The 24947-nt window shown below is 39.0% G+C and overlaps 1 protein-coding gene across 4 annotated transcripts in view; it reads left to right on the forward strand.

Moving 5' to 3' along the window:
• The window catches only part of AKAP6 (A-kinase anchoring protein 6), a 286646-nt gene that overhangs the window by 96018 nt on the left and 165681 nt on the right, over positions 1 to 24947 (forward strand). For all 4 annotated transcript variants that reach the window (XM_071809385.1, XM_065838655.2, XM_065838656.2 and 1 more), the window contains 2 exons: positions 652 to 2439; positions 24459 to 24581. In XM_071809385.1, coding sequence (XP_071665486.1) covers positions 652 to 2439; positions 24459 to 24581 — 1911 coding nt within the window. The remainder of the gene's footprint in view (positions 1 to 651; positions 2440 to 24458; positions 24582 to 24947) is intronic.

Below are 24947 nucleotides of genomic sequence, written 5' to 3' on the forward strand. Positions count from 1 at the left end.
TTTAGGATTCACAGCTATAGTTTCTTTTCCTTGAGCTGTTCTCTGTTTGTACTCCAAATATCGAGCAGATATATCCTCAGTGGATAATGCTACCAGAAAAGAAAAAATGCAGTTAGCAACCTCTGTCTCCTAAATACAGGAAGAAATGTCTGTCATTGCTAGACAATGCTTGGAAAAATAACATTCCGGTGATCAGCTGAAAGATCATAGAGCAGCATGGATTTCTGAGAACAAAAGATTAACAAGGTAGCTGATATACTCAACAGTCCCTAAGATGCCCTCCATCCTGTTTGAGGTAGTTAGTATGGGAAATACTACGAGCCTACTGTATGGAATTTCTGAGTACGCCCTACAGAGTAAATAGCACTGAAAGCAGAATTTGAGGAGAATACCAGTAGAAAAGTGAAGGTGCCATTTTTAGGTAAGTTAGAGCACCAGACTGAAACTAAGCATTTTTCAGTTTACTGCCCTTTTTAATTCCCAAATACTTTAGAATGGTTTGCTCATCTACAGAGTACTGCAAAAACAGTCGGGTCAATGAGGAATGCTTTTCTAGGTGTGAGACAGTGAAACATAGAAGCTTGTTACTTCATGTGTTCTGCGTGTGAAAACTGATCTTCTAAAAATGTACCATTTCTTTGTCTGTTTCAGGACCGTCTTGACTCTTTAACTGAAGTTGATGATTCTGGACAGCTAACCATCAAATGTTCCCAAAATTACTTGTCACTGGATTGTGGTATTACTGCATTTGAACTATCTGACTACAGTCCCAGTGAGGATTTGCTTGGTGCTCTGGATGATATGACCTCCAGTCAAGGGAAATTAAAATCATTTGAATCCTGGAACTACAGTGAGATGGATAAGGACTTTCCAGGACTTATCAAAAGTGTGGGTTTACTTGCAGTAGCAACAGATTCCATTGCTTCCCAGTGTAATGAAGCATTAAATGAGAAAGAAACCCACATACCTATTTTGGCAGAGGATGGAGAAGAAAGCAAAGACAGGAAAGCACCAGATGAGCTCTCACTAGTATCTCCTTCCACAAACACCTCTCTCTCTAAAGGTCCCTGCTCTGAAGATGGTGTTTTACCTTCTGACAGCAAACCAGTTTCCACAGTAGAGAAATCAGAATGCAATCTTCCACAGCACACTGGTGAAAAAATCAAATACTCTCACTGTGAAAACTCAACTCCTAAGAGACCCATAAGAGACTGCTTTAATTATAATGAAGACTCCCCTACACAGCCTACATTGCCAAAAAGAGGTCTATTTCTGAAAGATGATGTGTTTAAAGATTATATGGAAACCAATGATTTGAAAAGGCAAATCTCTCAGATAGTTAAAAATGAAATGAGTAGAAGTACACCTTCTTTGTTAGATCCACCAGACAGGTCCAAACTTTGCCTAGCTTTACAGTCACCCTACACTAACAGTCCATCTGCAGTTAGTCAGTCATATGATTGCTTAAATAAAATAGGTGATAGAAATCATGAGTACACAATAAATAATCACTTTAAGGACAGTCCCATAAGTCTAGGGAAGTCTACGTTCTACACCTGTAAAGAAAAATCAAAGCAGAAGAAGTCTCATGATACTCCAGAGAAAACGAAAGCTGGCAGAACACCTGGAGGTGTGTGTAAAACAGCTCCACCAATACAAGCCAAAAAAAGAGGACGTTCTTCTCTACAGAATGGAATTACTTCTCATAACTCTCAGTTTCTGGAGGAGACAGAAACAGATTCTTCTGTATCATCAGATTCTTGTAACCAGAAAGACCCAAATGGGCAATCACAAGGTAAAACCGAGCCTTTTAGTTCACCAACACGTAGCCAAAGGAGCGCTTCCTCTGTCGGTTCTGAGTTTAACAATTCATCACCTCTTCTACTGCGAAGAAAGAATAATAGAAGCCTCTCCTCAACACCAAGCTACACTCAGAAAAACAGTAAAGATGGTGAGGTCTGGTATGGATCTGATGAATATTTAGCACTTCCTTCACATCTCAAACAGACTGAAGTATTAGCTTTAAAACTAGAAAATTTGACAAAGTTGCTGCCCCAAAAACCCAGAAGAGAAGCCATTCAAAACATTGATGATTGGGAGCTGTCAGAAATGAATTCAGATTCAGAAATGTATCCAACATACCAAACAAAAAAGTACAAAAAAATGGGTAGAATTTCACCAAGCTCTTCAAGTGATATAGTATCCTCCTTGGGTGACAGTATTGAATCTGGGCCTCTCAGTGATATTCTCTCTGATGAAGATCTTTGTGTGCCTGTATCTTGCATTAAAAAATATATTGAAGAAAAGTCAGAAAGGACTGCTGTCACACAGCCCACTGAGAATGAGACTTCTGCCTCAAATAAATCAGCTTTAATTCACCAACTAATGCAAGATATACAACATCAAGAGAATTATGAAACCATATGGGAAAAAATTGAGGTAGGCCATAATCTTATGTTCTTCTGCTGTGTTCTTGATAAGCCTACATATGGGGATGGAGCTATGAGCAGGGGTGGAGTTGCTTTCTTGTTTTCTTATAACAGTGAAAATAGTCTCAGAGACTGTTGGAAGTAGGGAAGAGCAAATATAATTGTAATTATAATAGACTGCAGTGAACTTTAACTATGCACAATTTGTCTACATCATGTTACTTACACCAATGCTTTTAAACTTGGCAAAACTTTATTAATAGAGCTTCTCTTTGCTAATATCAGTTACATGGTAAGTTATTTTTGGATGAAGTGAAAGATAAACATTGGAAAATCAGGGCTCTATATTGTATTTGAATTAAGTTATGCTTAATATCACCTGTCTGTTTTCTTTATATTTTTAGTCCAAGAATAGAGGAATCATGTACTTGATTCTTGTCATATCAGGTATAATAACCACTTTTTTTTTTCAATCAGTTCTCTTCCCTTTCAGTGGTTAATTTCCCTCCAGTGTTGGTAGAACTAAGCATAACATTTTTTTTCTTTTCTTTTGTCCTTTTTTTTTTTTAATTTAAATAATCTTTCATAGATAATGGCATTTTAAGTGTGCAATATACTATTACATTAAACTTCAGATGAGATAGGATTTCATTCTTGGCTTCTGGTGTCACTTCTTCAGAAGTAACTCTTGTTTATAAAGTTGAGTAGTTAACACTATGAGAGGTTTTTTCAAGAAAAAAGATAAACTTTGGAAAGGAAGAAGAATTTGAAAGAATAATCAAATAAGGACCTAGCCATCTCAATAATATAATCATTACCTGAAATTCATAGTAATATTTCTTTTTTCAGTTTTCTGATGGGTTTGTCTTCCTGGCCATTGTAGAGGAGAACTCTCCTATTCAGAACATTTCATGTCCATCCTCAATATAGTTTAGTAAAATGGCTGTCAGAAAAGAAAGCTCCATCTCTACTAGATTTCAAAACCTTTAAAATTCATGAAATTTGCATTAAAGGATGCTCTTGCCATCTAAATGCTAAATCTGGTATCTGCATTATCTTCTGTGTCATCAAGATCTGTAACAGCTAAGAAAAAAGGACTTAGTTTTATAACTTCAGTAAATGCTTCTTACAGTGCATGATTCCTATAACTTTTAGTGACAATGGAAGTATGACTAGTAGAAAAGTAGTTGAGCTAGAGATGTTTGAGTATAAAGTCAGGGTAGAAAACACAGAAAGAGAAATTTCTTCTTAAACAGAGGAGGGAGCAGCAGCTGTCAGCCTTAAGAGAGTCGGCTCTGAAGGGCAGCACTTAATGATTTGAGTTGTTGCCTACATCCTGATGGCTGGGGTTCATCTTCTGGACTCTGAGAAAAGAACCATTCCCATAAGTGCAAGCTGTTTCTGTGCTTAAGTTTGCGTAGCATTGAAAATTAGTCCAGATGAAGCTGATAGATAGAGCACTTCATTCTACACAAGCAACAGATCCCATCAAAGCTGCTTGTGAATATGTAAGATGCTGTCTCTCAAATGCTACTACAAGAGCCTGTTTAAGGAATAGAATTGTTGAGTGTCTAGGGACCAGCTTCCCCGCTAGGCGCTGAGTGGCACCCTTTTGGCAAGAAGCAGGTGGCAGAGAAACTTTTTGCATCACCCTTTCAAATTATCGTGTTTACTTTTCCCAGACTTTTTGAAAAGGTAATTATCTTTTTGGGGGTCATTTGTCTTGGTGTGATTCCCTACAGCTGCAGTTCAGTCCTGCCAGGATGGAGGAAAGAACTGGCTGCTGTTGTGAACACCCACTTCTTCTCCATACCAGCCTCTCCTCACCTCCTCTGGAGAGTGCATTGGGCTCCTGGCAGCAATTAAAGATAGTTAGCTGTTCTCTGACCAGAATAAACCCTTCTAGCTAGTGATTACAGTTGCCACTCTTGTGCTTGAGGAACTTAGCTACTGCTGATGCTGCTTTTTCTACAATTTCTCAGTGTTCCTGGTTGTGATGAAAGTTTGGGAAACATTGATCATGGAGTTTGAAAATAATCTTATGAGGTATGTTGTGGGAAGAGTGTCAGAGTAGAAGAAGGGTTTTAAAGAGAAAGAAGACCAGTTGCAAAGAGCACTGCTAGGGAGATAGGTCAGCAAGCCATCCACTTGAAAGCAGTGCACTACTGCTATTTCATGCAGAAAGATGTATGCTAGCTACACTAAATGGCTTGAAAATGAACTTCCTGAATGCTGAATAAAAATAATCAAGAGAAAAGTTTTGAAATGTTTTGCCAAGAAATTGTAATATTATAATATTTTAAAGAAATAGAAGGTTTTGCCAGGTTTTTCCATTATTGCTAGTAATTACATCTTCTTTTTGTAAGACTAGTTAAAGAACCAATTTTTTGATACAAGAGCTCTCACCAAGGTAAATCCTGCCTCAGTAACACTATGCTGCCTTGCTGAGGTACTTTAATTTGACATAAGTAACATAAAAATAGAAAATCCCACCCTTACATGATGTTATGAAATATTATAAACAAAATCTAACTAGAAATATCATACCTACATCATGATTCTTTAAACAGAGTATCAAAAATGTGCCTTTTTAAAAAAATTATTGTCATCTGCCATTTACATAGATTCTGTTATTTAATAAGAAATCTCCAGCTCAAAAACTAGTTTCCTAGTTGCATGAATACCTGTCTTAGCAATAAGTCAATACTGCTTTGGTTAGTGGTAGTTTCGTGCTAAAGAAGTCAGATCTGAAATGAGAACTTAACTAAGGACAGAAGCAGCATGTTCATGCCCATTAGTAATCCAGTTACAGTGCTAAAAATGTCTAGTCTAATATATTTTATTTATTGAGACTGTAAAACAAAACTAAAATAACTCAACATTTCATTTTGGGATAGTAACATCTTAGAAATGACTGGCAGCCTCAAAATCATTGAAAGTCATATTTTTGCTATGTAATAGGACAAGCAAGGAAGTTCCAGTATTTTATCATCATGGGAATAATTTTGAATTTGTGTAAGTCTGGTAATATCTTGATAGTAAACATTTTGTTTAACATATGCTAAAGCATTTATTGGAAGCCTTATTAATTTCTCAGTTATATGGAGGATAGTCACATGCAGAAGCTAATAAAATGTCCTTTTTCATACCTGCAAATTATGCAGATGTCCTTGCATGGGTATTACCATGCTGTTAATCTATGTGTCTGCCTACAAACAGAATTCTGCTTGACTGGTCCATTTGCTGTTATTAATACATAGGATCACTTCCTTGCTTCGCAAGAAATATTGCATACTCTTGCTAACTTTTGCCTTGCACTGCAGCTAATTCTTTGGCACTTACTTCTAATGAACCTTCATTCTGGGGTACACAACAATTTCTGTGGCAGTTCCTTGTATGTTTCAGGAGTCACTTTTTGGAATTAAATGTGAGAAGGAGCAATACCAAATTTTGAATGTTCCTCTTCTTGTTTAAGTGTAGCTCAGCTTTTAGTAGTTACCTGAAATGGATTTTTAAAATGCAGATTAAGCTTTGTAGTTTCTTTTATACTAACCAGAGAAGAAAAAGATATAACAACATCATTCTCAGAGGTAAAGTCAATGGAGTTCTTTTCTGTAAGAAGATGGCCAATTGCCACTTCCTGTTTGTAACACTAGGACTCCATAGTATCAGTTCCAGATGCTTTAAGGTTTACTTTCTATGAGAAAGCAAAGTTTTCCTTAAAATGGCACTTGTAATTGAATTCCCCCCTGCCCCCATTTTTATGTGGAAACTGAAAAAAATTATCCTAGACTGATCTGATGACAATGCATTTTCAATTGTCTATATGAATAAAATAAGAATGACAATAAAAACCTTATTCTGGCAGTTTTATCTCCTTAGCTAGAAAGCGATACTAGATGGACTACACTGATATCCCTGTGCTTTAATCTATGGTCATTGACGACCCATCTACCTGATTTTTGAGGGCATTTGCAAGATGCTCCATTTTAATGAAGGTGTGTTTACTTTGTAGGCCTCAGGCTTAGTTGTATGGAGCAAACTCTCGGTTTTTCTTGTTATACAGACTTATAGCTTGTTTTATCACAGACTCCATTTCTGTTAAGAAGCAGCTGTATTTCCTCTGCAAGAAGCAATTCGATATCCATTAGTCCCATCTTTTTAGCTTATCACATTGCATCAATTTGCCCTCAACTCAGTTGACTCTGTACTTTGTCTGGGGAGCCCAGTCAGGCTTGGCACTGGTGTCCCACTTTCTTGATGTACTGAGGGAATAAAATAATGCTGCTCTGCATGTTTTTCTGCTGTGGTTTAGAGCATTTCCCAGGGATCCTACAGCAAAGAGTTGGATGAAAGATTTTGCTGCCTTCCAGGACCCAGTCAGGGACCCTCTCTCCCTCATACAACCATTTATCCCATCTAAACCCAAGATGCCTCAGTGGACCAGAGATTAAAGACCCTTTATCCAGACTCTGGGAGTAGCAGGAATAATTGTCCTGTCTAGGAGGAACTAAGGATCAGTGCAGTTTACAAATGAGAGTGCAACATCAGAGCTAAACCTGTTAGTATGACAAATAGCTTGTGTGTTTGGGTGGGAATGATTTGCATTTTTAGAGGGTGGTCACAAAAGGTGACTAAATGGTAGGCTTCTGCAAATGGTTAATGGACTTGGTAGAGCAAGTTCATATTGGAGATAGGGCTAGGAGTTCATTTGGGCAGTGGAAGGCCAGTTGGTTAGAAAATATTTGGAGAACTGACATAATGGGGAAAGAATTTGTGTTGTTTAGATTGAAAGGGGACAGAGTGGCTCATGGACAGAGAATGGACTGAAAACACACCGGTACAGTTAAGGTGCTTTGCTTTAGGGGATGCAAAGTTTGTTTCTGTTTGGAAGTGGTTTCCATAACTGGGGGGAAAAACATACGCAGAGGACAAATGGAGTTTGCGGTGTGGGGCTAAGGTAGCGAAAACTAATAGGAACTGATAATGCTGATGTGGCTTGGTAACCAAGAAGAAACAGAACCAAAATCATTAATGAAGGAACACGTGGAAAACGCAAAGATAGTCATCAAGGAACAGGACTGGTTTATTTTGGATTACCAGATAAAGGATTTTTAAAGTGTCATAGTGCTCCCCTCAGCCGTCTTGCTTTCAATAACATAGTGTTTCTAATACTGACCCTCTAAAAATAAATGGATTGTGTATTTTTCCTAATAGATAGTATGCTTGCCAAAATTTGTTCACCTCTGACTCTCACTTATACTGCATCACACAATTTAGGTTGAAATACTGCTCTTGGTTGATGACCAGTTTTTAAAAAGCAATAAGAGCAAGAGATATCAGATCCAAAAATTCCTTGGCAACTCTGCAGTTTTCTCAGCAGTGTTGCTGCTTTGTGCAGCATAATTGAAAATGTCACTTCACATTTTGTACTGAAAGTCAAGTTTGGGCTTTGTTGTTTTGAGTCTGATGATACACCCCTGCTTTGAAAGCCCGTCCCTCAGTTTTCAAGCTGGTTGAACTATTATTAAGCAATAATGTAGTATAGATATGGAACTCTCACTTTTACTCAGAAATAATAGTTCTTTACTAGAAGATATTATTGAAACACAGTGAACTCTCTGTACAGAACACTTAGTTCCTAACAGTTTGCTTGAATTTTAAACAGCTCCTTCAAGTACATTCACTTTTCTTTGGCATTTGCTTTACCACAAATAGTCTGAGCAAGTTTGTCACCAGCAATCTTTGCAAAAACAACAACTTCCATGTAAACTGTACAAATTCTGAATTTGTAACTGACTGCAGGAATTATGCTTCCTTAATTAAATACATCTATTGTGAAGCATATGGGTGCTCAGGAATGTTTGTATTTCCAATATAAAGACCTCAGAATGATTTGGCAGTAAACAGTCTTAGACCAGGGTATTTTACATTCAGTATTTGGCTAGTCATTCCCAATAACTAGGGGGTAGAGGGGGATGGAGGTGTGGGAGGAAGAAAAAGGGAGAAAGAAAAAAAATCTGCTCACAAATAATTTTAGTAGCATTGATTTGAGGGTATATCTTTACCAGTGTTTAGAACTGATTGTAAGGGAAACGTCCACATTGTCTACATCCTATGTTTGGCTCACATCTGATGTGAGACCTCTGGCTGCAAAAAGCTTCCCAGTTCTCTCTTGTTGTGTATATAGTTGGACATTACATCTCAGTGTAGGGGTGGCTACGAACAGCTTAGAGGAATGCAGGAACAGCTGCTTTTGCCTCCGTGAATCCATGACCCCTCCTCTTCTGCTCTAATGCAGTCCCTTGGGTCAGCTTTAAGTGGCAATTCGCTTCACAACCCAGAGTAATTTCTTAGTCATTTGCTAATAGACAAAAGGATGCAGCAGAGCTGAAGATGGAGGGAGGGAACAGTTAAGACTGTAAGAAGTGGATTACCTGCTCACTCTGCAGTGGACAGGCTGGAAGGCAAGTTGTGAATGCTGGGCAACCTACCTGGAAAGACAACAGAGCCTCCAGATTTAAAAGGGACACAACGATAACCCAGAGAAATAATCAGTATTGACTTTAAGATGATCTTATGATTGACTATTCACTGCTTTTGGTTCTCTCAAGGTAGAGAAAGGCACTAAGCAACTATTAAAACAGGCTTAGAAGCTTTCAATTACAGCACTAATTTTCAAAACACAAACCAAAAAAGTCAAATTGTGATATGGGAATTTACTTCATGGTGCATATGGTGGCTTAAGAGGGATATTCTTGTGTTCAGGGCTGAATCCCCTATAACTGGTATCTTATAGGGAGCAGGTACTGGGGGGAGGGTTGTTAGTTTGTGAAGAGTTTGAGGTAACTTCTGAGCTACCTTGTAAACGAGATACTCTGCTGATTTTAAAGCACTTTGAAGTGCCACCGTTATTAAACAGAAAACTATTGAATTTAAAATTGTATTTTTTCATATTCCCTTAAGTATGTTAAATATGGGAGCATGAGAGAGAATGCTCCTCGCTTTATATTTCTAGAGTGACATGCCTTTCCCAATGGTTTAAGGTCTAGCTGTTCTGTTACATAACATGCTTAGGCTCTTGGATACTTATGTTTTATGTATCTTCTGCAAGGAAGTACAGGATATTCCAGAAAGATACAGTATATCAAAATCACCATGCTCTATTCTAAATATTTAATCATTTAAATAATACATTGCTGCTAACTTCTACCAAAATCAAATGCTAGTCTATTTCCTGTTGTTAATGCACCATTGCCTTAAAATGTGTACATGCTGGAGATGAGTCAGAGGAACAGAAATGTTCGAGGGTCTAGAGAGGATTAACCTGAAAAGAAAGATCAAGTCCACTTATGTAAGATTATTGCATAACTTCTCAAAATATGTTCATCTTTTTCTTCTTGTATATCTTTATATGTTTTGGCAGTGACTGGTTTTCATTCCTTCATCCTTTCTAGTATGTTATGATCAGGAATGAAGCATTAAATCATGCTGACTCTTAAATCATAGTTGCTACCATTAGGCATCAGAGTGAATATAATGTCTGGTAAATATGGACAGGAAACTGTCTCTCAGAGGCTTGTTTCAGACTGTATGTTTACACAGGCGTTTATTAGAAAAGTTATCTTGAAAGCAACCAGAAAGGCAAAAAATTGTTTTCTCCTCCTTACTTTAGGTTTTGGATTACAGATGATAATCCTCGCAAGCAGCTGAGAGGTCCTTAGCAAATCAAACTGGTAACTTATCTGAATATTCCTTTATTGTTAGTAAAGATTTATTTTAAAAGCTGTTTTTCATGTGAGTCAAGTAAGGTTACCAGAACACGGACTAGATTTGCCTCTGGTTTCCCTTGGACAATGTTTGGAAACTCTCCAGGCTGACAGAGGGAGAACAAACAAGCAAACAGATTTTCTGTAATAGACAGTGTAGATGTTCAAGTCACAGTAACTTAATATTACTAACTGTTTTTTCTCTACTGATGCAACACCTGACTACATCTGAATGTTTCCTCATTGTACTGTACAAGACTAAAGACACACAAGGCAATTTAAAATGTAAATACTGCTGCACTATTAGCAGCAACTGAACCATAGCAGCTAGTATAGAATGGGCTCAGGAAAGCCCAAACTAGGATCAAGCTCATCTAGGCACTGCAGTGCATATTTCCTATAGCTCTATTGAGGTACAGAAAACCAACAAAAAATAGTAAATTCCTTAGAAACAACAAAGTTTCTGGGGTTAAAAATAAAGAATAAGAAGACACAAGAAAAAAGACTAGAGGTTGGTTTTATTTCATCCTGTAAACGTATCCAAATTTTGGGATGCAAAAAGTCAGAATTAGGGTCTAAAGAGGGTGTAAATGAATGCCCACTAGAAACCATCGAAAAAAATAAATTATCTAAAAGGGAAGCTAAATTAATTAGAAGGCAGAAGAAAATCAATAAATGGAAGAACTAATAGTGACAATATTTCTTTGGAGACTGCAGGTGTACAAGAATCAAGTGCAGAACAGGAGGTTAAATTAGGAAACTAGAGGAATAATACTGGAATAAAGCGGTAGCGAATCTCAGTCTCTCCTTGCTCCTGCCATATGTAGTGAATAGTAGCAATCACCATTTTCCATTTTCTTCAACTCAGAAATCTTGACTGCAAAACAAGTTCATGGGTCAAAGAATGATAATATCTCTTGTGAGGTGACAGACGACTTTCAACTAATTAGCCTTGACTAATAGGAAATGCTAACATTAACGTTTTGATTTTGACAGGGAATCGTGGTTATTATATCTGAAGTCATATCAATGATATAACAGAGGTCAATGTATTTGGCAGTTACCCACAAGCAAATAGCATCTTTTCTAGTTTATCAAAAGGTGGTTTTTTTGCATGAGTTTGGAAAACTTTTAGACATGGTGATATATCGCCATCTTGAGGTCAAAACTTGTTACTGTGCCTATTTTACGGAAGTTCTGTTCAATTTGCTTCTCGAACGAGACTCACCACTTGACACACATTGTTGTTAGAAATTCAGAGGTTAAATAAATCATAAACTAGAATCTTTCATCCCTATGAAGATCCTTTTTGTTTTAGTGTAGTATAGTCTCCAACAATTTTTGCAATGTTTTTTATTCCAGCACATTGAATGTTGGGACACTGTTCTGATTTTAAAAAGTAGTGGCATGTGTGTGCGTCTGCAAAAAATTTAGAGGCGTTGTCTCCCTGAAAATATAACTACTATTTTAATTATTATTTAGAGAACTATAGTTATGTTATTTAAATAAGTAGCACTTAATCCTGCTTTGTGACCATCACGCCAGGAATATAGTGACTTTCTTCCTTTATCTATCACTTGCTGGTTAACTTCCTGAAAATGTCATGTAAAAATAGTGATTTTTGTGTTTGTTTAAAAGGCACTGAAAATCCTGTGGGATTAATTCTGTGCCATTGGGTAAATGTATACAATTTGCCTAATTTAATTGTTCAAATGTGATTTGTTCTTTGCTTGGTAAAATATAAAAATTTTGGAAGTACATAAATCTTTGTTTAATTGACATTACACCATAGGGCCACCTTGATTTGAAGCTACAGGAGGAACCATGGCCCATGTATATCAAATGCATCTTTCAAGGCATTAAATGCTGGGTAATAAGGTTCATTTCTAGCATCTATGAAATCAAAGAGTAAAGAAATGTTGGGACCAGTCAAGAGAGGTGCCAGCACAGCTCCAACTGAGCGTCCTCCAGTGCTGCCCAGTGCACACACAAGGAAGCAGCTGACCAGCGGCAGAAATAGCAGCTGCATCAGGGCCTACTGACCCCAGTCCACTGTCTGAAGCCCAAATACTCAGGGTATGCAAACCAAGGAATGATGATCATCCACAATTGTCTGTTTTTCCAGAGCAGAATAAAGCTGTATACTGATATATTACAGAGGCTATTATATGGAAAAGTTGCAAATGAGAATTAGTTTGTCCTTTGGATGCAGTTCAGCTCATAATCAGTACATACAGTAGCTGTAAAACAATCTGAAAGTAAGGTATGTTGCCAACAAAACATTTAAAATAATTATATGAAGAGGCAATGCAGTACTTCCAAGTACCTTTACATCAATAGTTATATTGGCAGCATTTTTAGAAAAAGCACATCAGACAACCAGCTTCACTGAAAATAGAGATACTAATATAGATTCACATTGGCCACAGAGTTTGGATCAAGGTTGCTGCATAACAGACATTTCATACTGAAAGAAAGGGGATGGTTCTGATCAGGAGATTTGATGCTAGGTTGATTTATAGAATAAATAATAAATTTGCACTTATGAGCACCAGATCCTGAACTAACTTCTACATTTTCTGTTCGTGTTTGGAGTTGCTCAGAATGGACAGATAAATAAGTTTGGCACTGTGAAACAGATGTGAATATACTGCAACATTGTGTCACTGTCATTGGGACAGGCGGTAGCAACCCATTTTTGCCGAAGAGAGGCCTCTCTCCTGCACTGTGCTCAGGGTCTCTCCAGAATCCAGACTGTCCTTCCAGCCACTGCTGGAGAGCTGAAATTCCCCTTTCTGGGAGTTACCAGTATCATCTTTCTTGGCTCGGGCAGGTGTATTTGTTGTTCTCGTGCTTCCCTTGATAGATCGCTGACTACAAATTTCTGGAGACATTGCGTCCCTAACTTGCTCCCCGGTTTACCAGCTGAGTGAAACAAGCAACCTAAAAACATTCACATCTCTTAGCTGATCTCTAGATATGACAGGTCTGTGACTTAGGCAGTGTCACAAAAGGATATAATATAAAAAGGCCTCAGTTTAGAATATTTGATGCTGTCATATGTAAAAGAAACTTAAAACTTGTCCTGTACTAGAAGACATTTTGGGCACCTATCTTTATTACCTAGCTGCTGTTTAGACTTACTGGATTTTATGTAGAGAAGAAATGCCTCAGAAAAAAAGTGAAAGCTTCTGTGGGATATGACCAATAGTAGGCATCACTCTTTGTGAACAAATATATTTTCAGAAACAACATGTTCAACCCTAGTAGTGTGATGAACTTTGAAGACTAGATTTGGATGATCATTCAGAAATTTGTACATTACTCAGCACTCACAGTATCATGGTTGCTGACTGTTCTGCTTTTAACTCTAAGAGCTTTTGCCTGCCTGTTTTAATCCCAATGACCCAAAGAACATAACACTGCCTCTTACTTTGCTTCTATTTCCTCCTCTTTTGTTTTCATTCCTGTTTATGCCCCATTTCCTTATTGTCTGTTCTTCCTGTTTCTCCCTCATTTTCGGGGCTCTTCGTATACTTTAACTCTTGTGTTCTCCTTCCTGCTGCGTATACTGTTCACTCCATAGTTTCAATATTGTTTCCTCAGTCAACCTCAAAATTTCCCACAAACTAGGAATGCTGCATGAGATCAGTGCTAGGAACATCTGAATACAGATTCACACTGCAGAGGGTTTCTGAGAAAATTCAGTACTGATTGGAACAGTGGAAAATATTTACTTAACTAATACACCTGTGTCTGCAGTGGTTATAAAACTGATTTCTGTAAAAGTGGTGGGTTTTTTGTCAATATTACTTCTGTCAGTTTGAGGAGGATGCTGTAGCTGCTTGGCACAGTGGTGGTTTCCAGGTGGTGTGAGGCGTCTCCACGAGAGGGCCGGTGCAGGCTGTGCTCCAGCAGGCACCTTCACTCCAAGCCCAGGCTGCAGCTTGGGCTGTGCCGCTGCCAACCAGCACTGTGCCCTCACGTGGAACTTGAACAATTTGAAATATTGCCTTGAAAATAATTAAGATTCAAATTAGTATGATTGATAATTTAGGAGGCAGATAAGAAAAATTATTTTCTGTCATCTAGAATGTGAAGGCATACATAAGATTTTTCTTTACAAAGAAGGATATGTTCATTTACTTATTTACTTGAATCCCAGGAGCGCTTTGAGTCTCACACCATTTTTGAGATACAGCACTGGCGTCCCATATATTTTCAACATGAATTCTGTCCTCACCTGAATGAGTGCAGGAGGCCTAAAACTTTACCTGGCTTTGTGCCTGTTAACATTACATGTCAGGTAGAAAGCGTGGCCATGTCAGTGTGAGAAGAGATCAGTAGCCATTTTGTATGCCTGGCATTATTCCTGTCAGAGCAGATGCCATCTCTGGAGGTTTATAGACAATCCGTATTGCTGTTAAGTTCATACCAGATGATTCTTTAAGTGATGGATGAATCCAACAGTCTTCCCTTTTCCCCTCCCTTCTCTCCACTAGTCCTCTCTACTCTTGAACACTTTCAAAGTCACAATGGTGCTGGTTTTCCTGTGCTGCTGTATGACATTCATATGTGCAGCTGTCTTGTCCTCAGGGCTACGTGGGTCTCTTGTCCCCAGCACTGTCCTTCCAGCCCATGGGTTTTGCTTCTCTGCTTCCAGGTGTTCACCAATCCTTCAAAAGCCTCGAGGAAATGTTACCAATGGTGTTGGAAGCTTGTCTGCTATCTAAGAACGTACCTCTCAAGAACAGGGTTTAGGAAACATTTGCCTTACTTTTCCTGTATCTATCTTTGCCCCACAGTCAATTTCCTGATACTGATGTTGTGGTTGCAACGGACAAACGACATAGACCAAGTTCTTCCAGGATGAGAGTAGTAGATGCCATTTATTGCTACAAGTGCATTTTTATACAGTTCTACCAGTTCATGTGTCTCTTCACTATTGGTTACAAGTTACAGCACTAGCATCTCATTGGCTATTTTTGCTATCATCAATGTTACTCTTCCTTCTCTCTCATGGGTACATCCCTTCTCTCTCACGGGTACAACTTAATATCTCCGGATACTCCTTTACTCCCATCCTTCTCAAAGGTAAACCTTAATATCTTCAAGGCTGATCTCTTTTCCCATACTCTCTGTCAAGGATTCCACAGACCCGCTGTAGTTTCCCACATACTAAGAATGTCCCTTTTTAGATCTCGTAAGTTTCAAATAGTTCTTGTAGTTCTTGTAAACAGAAAATGGACTTTACCTTGGGCAAAAGGTAAAACAAAGCATAGGGTAAAGAATGAATTATGTTTTTGGCATCATGGAAAAGTTTAAGCAATCTACAGAGATACATTTAGGAATGATTCTTAATATTCAGATTAGTATAAACTTCTCTCTGTCTATAATAGAAGCAGAAATAAAGTCAACAGTCCCCTGCGGACAGTGAACTTTTATTGCAGAATCAAGTTCACTGTCTTCAAATATAGCTATTTTTAATGTATTGAAAAGTAAGACTTTGCACATTTCACTGTACCATACTTTTAAAGCCTATCTTAGCTTTATGGTTGTGGGTCTTCTAACTAGAAAGCTTTAGGGAACTAAGAACGTCTTAAAAATATTGTCTGCTGCTCCTGCCCCAGGGAGAATACAGTATGGAAAAACTTTGGAAATGCTAGCAAAAGTTATTGATTTAGTGGTGGACCAAAAGGTCTACAAGTATTAAGATCAAGAGTATCCTATTATTGGCTTTTAGGGAGAAAGCTGGAACTGAGTTAATGTGTAGTGTTTTCCTTGGCTTGTAAAAAGTGTGCTTTGTTGTCCTCACTGTTTCAAGACTAGAAGTACTCTCAGCTCTACAGTGAAATCTCCCTGAAATATTGAGATATGTCTGTGTGGCTCTGCTTGTTATAACTCTGGTTTTCCAGAATCAGAATACATCCTGGGGACTCTAAAACCAGGAAAAGTCATAAGCCAGTGAACATCCTGTGCTCCCGCTTTCCATTCTGTAACCATATAAATCATGACCAATTAGATAGATGTCCATTAGGGAAAATAAATTAAATGGTCATTTATAATTCTGTGTGTGGTAGTTGGGCACAAAGCCCAGAGCTGGCATTTGTTAAAGATTTGTGTAATTTCACAGTCTTAAAAAATGCTCAACTAAACAGTATGTAGTAGAAGACGAAGATGTGTCTTTACACAGATATCCACTAAGAAAACTATTTAATCTTTGCCTTTTCCCTGTTTGGAGAAATGTTTAAGTCACACACACTCATACACTGGGATTATTGGGTAAATGTGACACTTCTTTAGCAGAAAGCTGCTAAGTTCTGTTTCTGAATTGTTTGTGAATGGATGTATTCTGAACTACATATTAAGTATTGCCATGCTACTAATGTGTTTGGTCAGTTTTGTGTTTCTGCGAGGTCATTGTCTGCCACAGAATCTTGACAATATCACACAAAGAATGTATTCCATTGTGGCATCTTGGTTCCTTGGGGATCTCTAACATCTGCACTGCTAATGGTTTTATTGTTGCCTCTGGGTCTAGCTCCAATTAAATTGACTGTGGCAGTTTGTTGCAGTCTCATCCTCTTGAGTACCTGGATTTCTTTGACTTACCTTTGCCTATGAAGAAAGTGCACTTTTATCCTTTTGAAAATAAAGTCCATGGGCAGAAATATGTGCCTCCTGAGACTAATATGCAAGTCTTTTTGTGGTTAGACAAAGGGTTTTCTTAATGCATTCTGTGATAGAAGTGCCCTTAGAGCCAGCCCATCCTTGTACACAGACCCCTCTGTGAGCTCAGTCTTTTTGTAAATTGGGAACAAACTTTACAACACTGTCTCCTTGCAACAAAATTGGACATTCATTTTTAAGCACACAGCCTCATAACCAATTATTTTAAGAAGAGAACTCCCTTTGTGTAATAAAAGGGAAGGTGGAGAGAAAAAAAGGTCTGGGGTAGTGATTTAACAAGCACTGTTGTCTGGTGCTTCCACACTGAGGTTTATGGAGTACAGTAGACCATCCACTGTCACTTTTAACTACCATGGCAGATGATTTTAGGATGTTTGCATTTAAAACTTTGGTGTGTCTCTTTTATTCTGATTTTAATCTTAAATCAAGACATTAGTAGGGCTTTATACTTTTACAAATGCAATGACCAAAAGCGTCTTAAGTACAAGCCAGCATGCATGTTAAATGGAAATGTTAGACTAATAAACTGAGTTCTAATACTGCACAGCTTAAAATTACAAGCCAAAAGGTATTGAAATAATTTTGCTACCTGTGCCATGTAGAAAAAGTAAATCTGAGATTTTTTTTCCACAAAAAACTACACCGAAGTTTGTCTAGGATGAGGGCCATAAAACTCTTCATAATGGCATTAGCTGGATACAGTTGTATCTTTGGTGGTTTATGGTGTAATTTTGGCAGTGTTAATGCTAGCTTCCTTAGGCGCACATATCCAGACTCCTCATCTAAAGGAAGCTCACACCAAGAATGTACTGAAAACATGTAAGTTACTGCTGCTTTTAGTTTGCAAACAAAACAAACAAACAAACAAAGCTACATTTTTTAATACAGTAACATTTCCATGTTATCACAGTTCTTAAAAAAAAAATAAAAATCATACATGTGCAATCTTGCAGACTAAAACTCAGAATTACAGAACTAGGTTTTAGTCTGTTTCCATTCTTAAATGTGATCTAATAAAAGCTGGATTTGTAAAGTGATAGCTGCAGCTGAGATGGAAACTTCCTCCTTTCCCATTCCATTCAATTAATGAAAGCTGAACTTCAAAGTCTAAATGAGATCATTTGAAGTGCTAAAATTATTGAACACCAGAGCTGTTTACTTTCCTATCTGACCAAAAAAGAGAGAGAGCTTGTAATGTAAAAGTAAAATTAAACCACTGAAATAAAATTAGGAAACTTTAAAAGTTCTAGTGCAAGGAGTGGTGTTTGCTTAGTGGAGAGGCATTTGTGCATAATTTTAAGCGACTCCCTCGATAGTCTCACTTTGTTTTTCATGACTGCGGCAGTAAAAGTTTTTCCTAAAGGTCTTAGTTGTGTGCTATTCAGAAAACTTCAATCCAGTGAGAATACGTCTGAGCAAGACCCTTGACAAGTTAAGAGAGCGTGTGGGAATATCAACGGGAACTGAAGTCTTTCTACAGTATGCTAAGCACTTATGTAGTTATCACGAGTTTTGTAGTTGTTATCAGAAGTTTTTAAGTTGATAAACTGCTTATTATTTAGAAACAGCCCCTAACTTTCTCCTGGACTCTACTTTTGACCTGAGCATTGGCTGTGCCACCAGCTCCAGGGGAGCATGTAGCTAGGGTCGGTGGTTACCAAAAGTCCTTTGATTGACTCATTTGACAGCAGTAAGCGTTGGTCCTGTTGTCTGCTCTGCACACTAGGAAGTGGGGAGTTAATGGATACCTGTTTCTAAAGGACGTCAGTCTTTGGCCAGGGATGGGGTGAGCTTCTGAAGCTCAATGGGAAAGCGCAGGAGAGGACTGAGGAAGCTGGAGACATAGGGAGTGAGGAACTCCCGGGCTGTGCCCAGAGGCAGGAGCAGGTGCAGATACTGAGCACTGGGGTGTGCTGAACAGTCCTCCTGAATAGGCAAAAATAGGCAAACAGGATTCAGCAAGACAAGAAAGAGGAATAAAGCCAGGCACAAACTGCTCGGGATGCCAAAGACTGCTTATTTCTGTGTTCATTTTAAGTATTTAATTTTCTGACATACACTTGGGTTAGTCAGAAGGCACACAGTCCCATTAAATATAATGAATTGCATGTGAGACTTGTTCATCGGACTACCTCAGTAGGCCTCGCTGCCATGCTCCAGGGTTTCCCATTCTGGCAGCGCAGCTCTGCAGCTGCCCCCCCACATGCCGGGCACAGCTGGGCGGCCTGACCCAGGATCCTCTGACCAGCTGTGCTGGGCGTGGGGAGCCCTGCAGCCCTCTGCAGCAGCCAGGGGATCTGTGCCTTTTGCATTCCTTTATATTTAACAGAAGGAGGGCGAGAGGCACACTGCCAGGTGCCCCCTTCCTCGGCCCAATATCCATGTGTGCCTCTGGCCTCAGAGTGGATGCACCCCTGCCCTTTTTGGGTGATGCAGCAAGTGAGTTCTCATGTCTTCTGACTGAAAAAAAAAAAAAAAAAAGAGAATGTTCTGGTCATTAATGGGGAAGTCTCAGGATATTTAGTTAAATCCCATCAAATTTATTTTTAATTATGCAATTAATTAATTAATTCCTTAATTCTATAGAACAATTGAATTAAGTGTATTTTAATTCTATAAGACATAAAGCAGGAACACTGAGTTACAGCTTTTTTTTTTTTGTCCCTCAGTGCTCACATTTGTCTGTCTTTCTTATTCTTATCCATCCAGAGCAAATAGAATTAGACTGCAAAAAATAACCTTGCACATGCCAAATTTCAAATGACGCCATTTTTGCTCTAGCTTTGTTCAGGGATGTGTAATTAGAACTTTCTTCCTCTCCCTAGGAAAATCTGTGAAATTGTCATAAAACAAAATGGAGAGTTGAATGTTTAAAGATGAATGTTTAAACATTTTTCTCATGTGGTATGAGAAGGGCTTTATCATTATTTACAAACTTCACTGTAGAAGTTGCTACAAATCATCCAATAATAATCCAGAAACATTTGTTTCTGTACAAATCCACACAGAATAAGAATAGTTTTACACTGTGTCATGTAGGGGCTTGAGTTTTGTTAATAACATCTAGCTTGCTAGCACAGTACAAAACTATTAGATTTGAAAAACTGAACCAGCTGGTTAAAAGGCGGAAACTGGATTATACTGGTGCTCCTTTTTTCTGTTCTCTTCTTCTCTTTTCTCCCTGAGGAATACTTGTACAGTAATTTTTAACTTCAATGTGGCTGACTTGGCGTTTTCAACTTCTAAGAAGTTTTGATGGAGAATACAATAGTTTAATTTCCCATTACCAAAGCATGAATTGGATAGATTTTACAGTGTTATCATTGCAAGTGCAACACTGTCTAGATCAGACTCTTAACTAGTATAAATCAACGTAGCTCCAGAGAAGTTTATACCTGTTGGAAATATTTCCCACCTTGAGAATAATGAAGGGAAAAAAAAATCTAGAAAATAAGAATTTAAAATTGAAAGAGCAGAAAAGTAAGAAGTGTTTAGGAAGGGATATAAAGTGGTTTCATGTGCCTCTGTACAAAATGAAAAAAAAAAAAAAGAAAAATATCCTGTATTTGGTAAAATTTGCTATCCTATTAATTTATTTTTTTTTCCCTGCATACTGCTGGATTTGGATTTAGGATTGCATATTAACCCCCATCCTTTGTTTTGATATAATTTATGTTGTAATCTGTATTTTTAAAGCATAGTTTCATGCTCTTGCAGTCTCACAATAGATATTCTGGATGATAAGACAACATTTTTTTCCCTGTTTTTTTTTTTTTTTTTTTAGAATTTGTTGAACACTTTTATTTAAAATGTATAATCTGGGATGTATCCTAAGTGATGAGAAAAGCACCTGTTGTAATGCAGTTTGTGTCCCTGAGGACATGCACATCATTAATTGCATTCTATTCCAACCAACTAGACCATCTTGATTACGTAGAAATGACCCTGCATTGGTCAATCTGTGGAGGGGCAGGGGCTTTTTAGTCAAGGATAAGTTATGTTTTGGTCTTCCCTCTGTTATGAAACTTGAGGAGATTAAGGACTCGCATTTATATTTGTGACAGGGCTACATGGACCATCGATACGGCAGATGCTCTTTCTCTAAGTACGAGAGAGCCGGCGGCCTCCTGCCTTCAACTGCCTGCGCCAGCTCGGGCACCAGAGAACAGTTAGTTCCAGGTCTAGGCTACAGCTGGTGACCAGAATTGGCCTAAATCCCAAAGCCTGTCAAGAACTACACCCTAACAAAAAGTCAAAGGCAAGAAGGGAAAGTTCAGCATCGAGAGCAAACTGTAGGCTCATCTCTAACTGCAGAGGTGCTGCAGTTGATTATATTTGATCAGGTTTCAATTTCCAGTCCAGGGCTGACCTCCCAGGCAGGGGTGAGTCACGGAGCTGGTGAATGGATGATAAAGGTGTCTCCTTCCTTGCTCACTGTCATCAGGCTGTTAAAATGTCAGATGGAATCATAGGCAGAGCTATTAAAAACAAACAAACCCAACAAACAAGGACACACACAAAACCCCAAACCAACAACAAAAACCTCACCAAACACAAAACCAAACAAACCCCGAAACAACACCAACAACAAAACCAACAAAACAAAACCAACCTGAAAAACAACGGGGCATTGTTTTGATCATTAAGTTGTGACAGATGAAGGAATGAAGGAGGAATGGCATTGTTGCAATTTAATCTTACATACAATTTGAGATAAAAACAGTTTTCTATTTTGCACGCCTTCTAACAGCTTAAAGCATACTGTCTGTAGTTCTGCTGCGATGCGTGTGGTCGAAGGGACGATACGGTTTTGTTGGGGGGTTTTTGTCCCCCGCCGCGCGGTCGCTGCGTGGGCTCCGGGGCGGCTCCGCACCCCGCGGGCGGTATCGGGCCGGCTGCGGGCGGCGCGGGGCCGGAAGGTGGCGCTGTGGCGCCAGGCACGGGGCACTGGAGGGCGGGGGCGATCCCTCTGCCGGCGGCCCCGCGCTGCTCGGCGTTCCCGGCCCTTTGCCGGCTCCTCTCCGCGTCCCTCCGCTGTGCTCGCTGCCTGCAGATGGACTCATTCGGATGGTTTCAATAAAATTTTATCGCTGTCGTTTGAAAAGTAGTCGGATTGTTGTGGTTCGTGCTGCCTGGCGGAAGAAAACCCGCCGGGCCTGGCGGCGGCCGGTGCTCCCCTGTGCCGCGGGGCTCCCCTCGGGCACCGTGTCCTGGGCCGCCACCCTGACGTGCCAGGGCACAGGTGCTTGCAGCCTTTCCTCTTTTTTTATGAGATAACGTGGCTCATCGTGGCTTTGTAGGTGGCCGTATCTATTTTTTTCTTTTTTTTTTTTTTTTTTCCAGGCCCCCAAACTGCCCCCAGGTGTTCCAGCACCCCAGGGCTGCGCGGCGGCCCGCTGGAGCCCGCTGCGCAGGAACTGCTCAGCACCAGCAGATGTTAAAACACGGGCAGGTTTTGTGAGAGGGCAGAAGTAACTCAGTTGCTAGTAGTTGGTTTTTATACTGGCGCAAGCCTGCAATGCTCCTGAGCTCCCTTTTGAAGGCACACAGACATAGAGTACTGCAGGCAGATGTTATATGTGTCTCTCTCTGTAAAATACACGACGCATATACAAGAGAGAGACTTTTTTTTTTTTTTTTTGGTGCTTACCATATCACCTTGTCTCTCAAGGACAGCACATTGCTAAAATCCAGGCAGAGATTTATTGGAGGGACTAGAAGGACTTTACACCTCCTGCTCCTCTCCTCCTCAGCTCAAGTCTCCCACTCCCCTGCCAGTCTGGCATCTCTTATGCTCCACTGCGAGCTGAAAGCAAGCAAGCCACAGAGCCAGGGGAACACCTTGCCCACTCTGTCCCACGTCTGGATGTGGAGAACATAGCCGTTGTGGCATGGCCTGCTGTGGGCCAGAGGAGCTGCAGCTATCTCTGTTGCTTGCCCTGGAGTGGAGGCATGTTGTCTCAGACACTGCATGCACTGCGTTGTTTTTCCTGTCTTCCTTCCCCCTTTCTGGAGCGTCCTGATAGCCTACAATTAAACTCTCAGAATAAGTTTTCTTCCTTATAATGCTTTTGAGATACAGTGGAGTCCATGAATAGAGATTGGCAATAGCCTCCTCATCCTGAGGACTCGCAGGGACTTGTAAAAAAAAAAAAGAAAAAGAATTAGAACAAAGTCTTCAGAGTGTCTCAGGGAGTGTTGTCATGCCTGCAGTGTGCACTGGAGTGTCCCACCAGAAGCTAGCTTCGGTTCGGAACTGCTACTTCAGCTGGAAGCCAGGAGTGTATTATTGGACCCTGCTTCTTGGCACAGCGTTGGGCCAAAATGTCTCTGCTTGGTCTGGTTTATTACCATTGCACTTTTTTGTGTAACGGAGCTGTGCACCAACTGCTTAAACTCCCATTTTTGTCTTGTTTAGAATTCCAGTTTCACGTGCCTCTTCAGGAAAGGGGATTTGGGCTCCTGAGTCAGCCAGGCATCTTTAAAAGTTTTATGCTTATCTTGCTTTTAGCAATCTGAATGGACTAATAATTACCAGAAATCATTCCATAAAGTGGTGAGAGTGAGATACTGAGTGTGTATACCGCGTTGTTGTCCAACTGGAAATTAAAATGCTCAACATGCTGTGAAATTCATAGTTAATAACTAATAACCAGTATTAAGCCTAACTTAATATAGTCTTATGATGCTTTTAATAGAGGGACATTCCTCTTCAGAGTTAATTTCCAGGGTGCTTATATACATCCTGGTCAGTTTATTCCATTTACTTTCTTGTTTTGTGGTGGATAAGACTTCAGTAAAATTATCTGTACTCAGTATGTGCCTATAGTATCATCCAATCATGTAAATTTAGGGGCACTATTTTTAATCAGACAATATAATTGGTACTAATCTTGAAATAAATGGTGCTCCTGAGAAGCGGGAGCTCCTATCTTCTCAGGAACACCATCTGTGTGGCTCACATGCAATCAGCAATATTTATATTAAACGCTATATATTCTGTCTCACCTACTGTTTGATTTCTTCTGAGCCTCATCTTATGAACTAAGCAGGAATCACAAGACCCAAGTTCTGACAAACAGTTTCTTCCCTCATTCTGCTGATGCAAACCTTGTTAATGCAGCTTAGTCCAGCACTTTTTTCAATGAACTGTACCCATGCTACACCCAGTCTGCCCAGTGCAAGGTCTTCAGCTCAATTTTCATTGTAATCTGTACGCACCTTTTTACATAATCCCTCTCATATCTTCTAAAATTTGCTGTTTTCTTGATTTCATTACAGTCACATGGAGCTCATGTTGTCCTGTCCCAAAATATCATGTTAGATTATCCCCAGAAACACTGTTCTGCTCCATGTTTACAAGAAGGCCACTTACTAATTGTTTTTTCTTTGCATGCTTGTAAAAGGCAAAATTTTACTGTACAATAATTTTACTGTACAATAATTTTACTGTACAATAATTTTACTGGCTTTAAAAAAAAAAACACAACAAACAAAACATACCTTTTGCAGATTACTGTTTTACTAACAAATATACTTTTCTTGTTCTCTCTTTTTCTTATCTGGTAAGGGGTTTGTAAGCAAGCTGGATGAATTCATTCACTGGTTAAATGAAGCCATGGAAACAACAGAGAATTGGACTCCTCCTAAAGCAGAGACAGACAGCCTTAAACTGTACCTGGAGACACACTTGGTAGGACAAGATTATACTATGATTACTATCAGTAATTGAAGTGTTCTGCTGTGCTTTTTATTTGATTATTATTTTTAATTACTAGTGTGCATCTATATTTTAATGTAAGATTTCCAGCACTGCAGTTTATTTTAATGAAAATAACAAAAAATTATTTTCTGTATTTGAAATACGTAGTTATAGCTTTTTAAAAATTAAAATCAAAGCTAAAATTACATTACAATTCAGAAATTATCTTCAAAACTGAAAGAAAATGGTAATGGCAAAAAGAGAAAGGACGATGTTTTTTCTGCTGATCATTCCAGGATATTTACTACACTGCAACAATAACAGAAGTCTTAATAGAAAGGAACTCCTATTGTCTCT

Source organism: Patagioenas fasciata, chromosome 5, assembly GCF_037038585.1.
Source record: "Patagioenas fasciata isolate bPatFas1 chromosome 5, bPatFas1.hap1, whole genome shotgun sequence".
NCBI lineage: Eukaryota > Metazoa > Chordata > Aves > Columbiformes > Columbidae > Patagioenas > Patagioenas fasciata.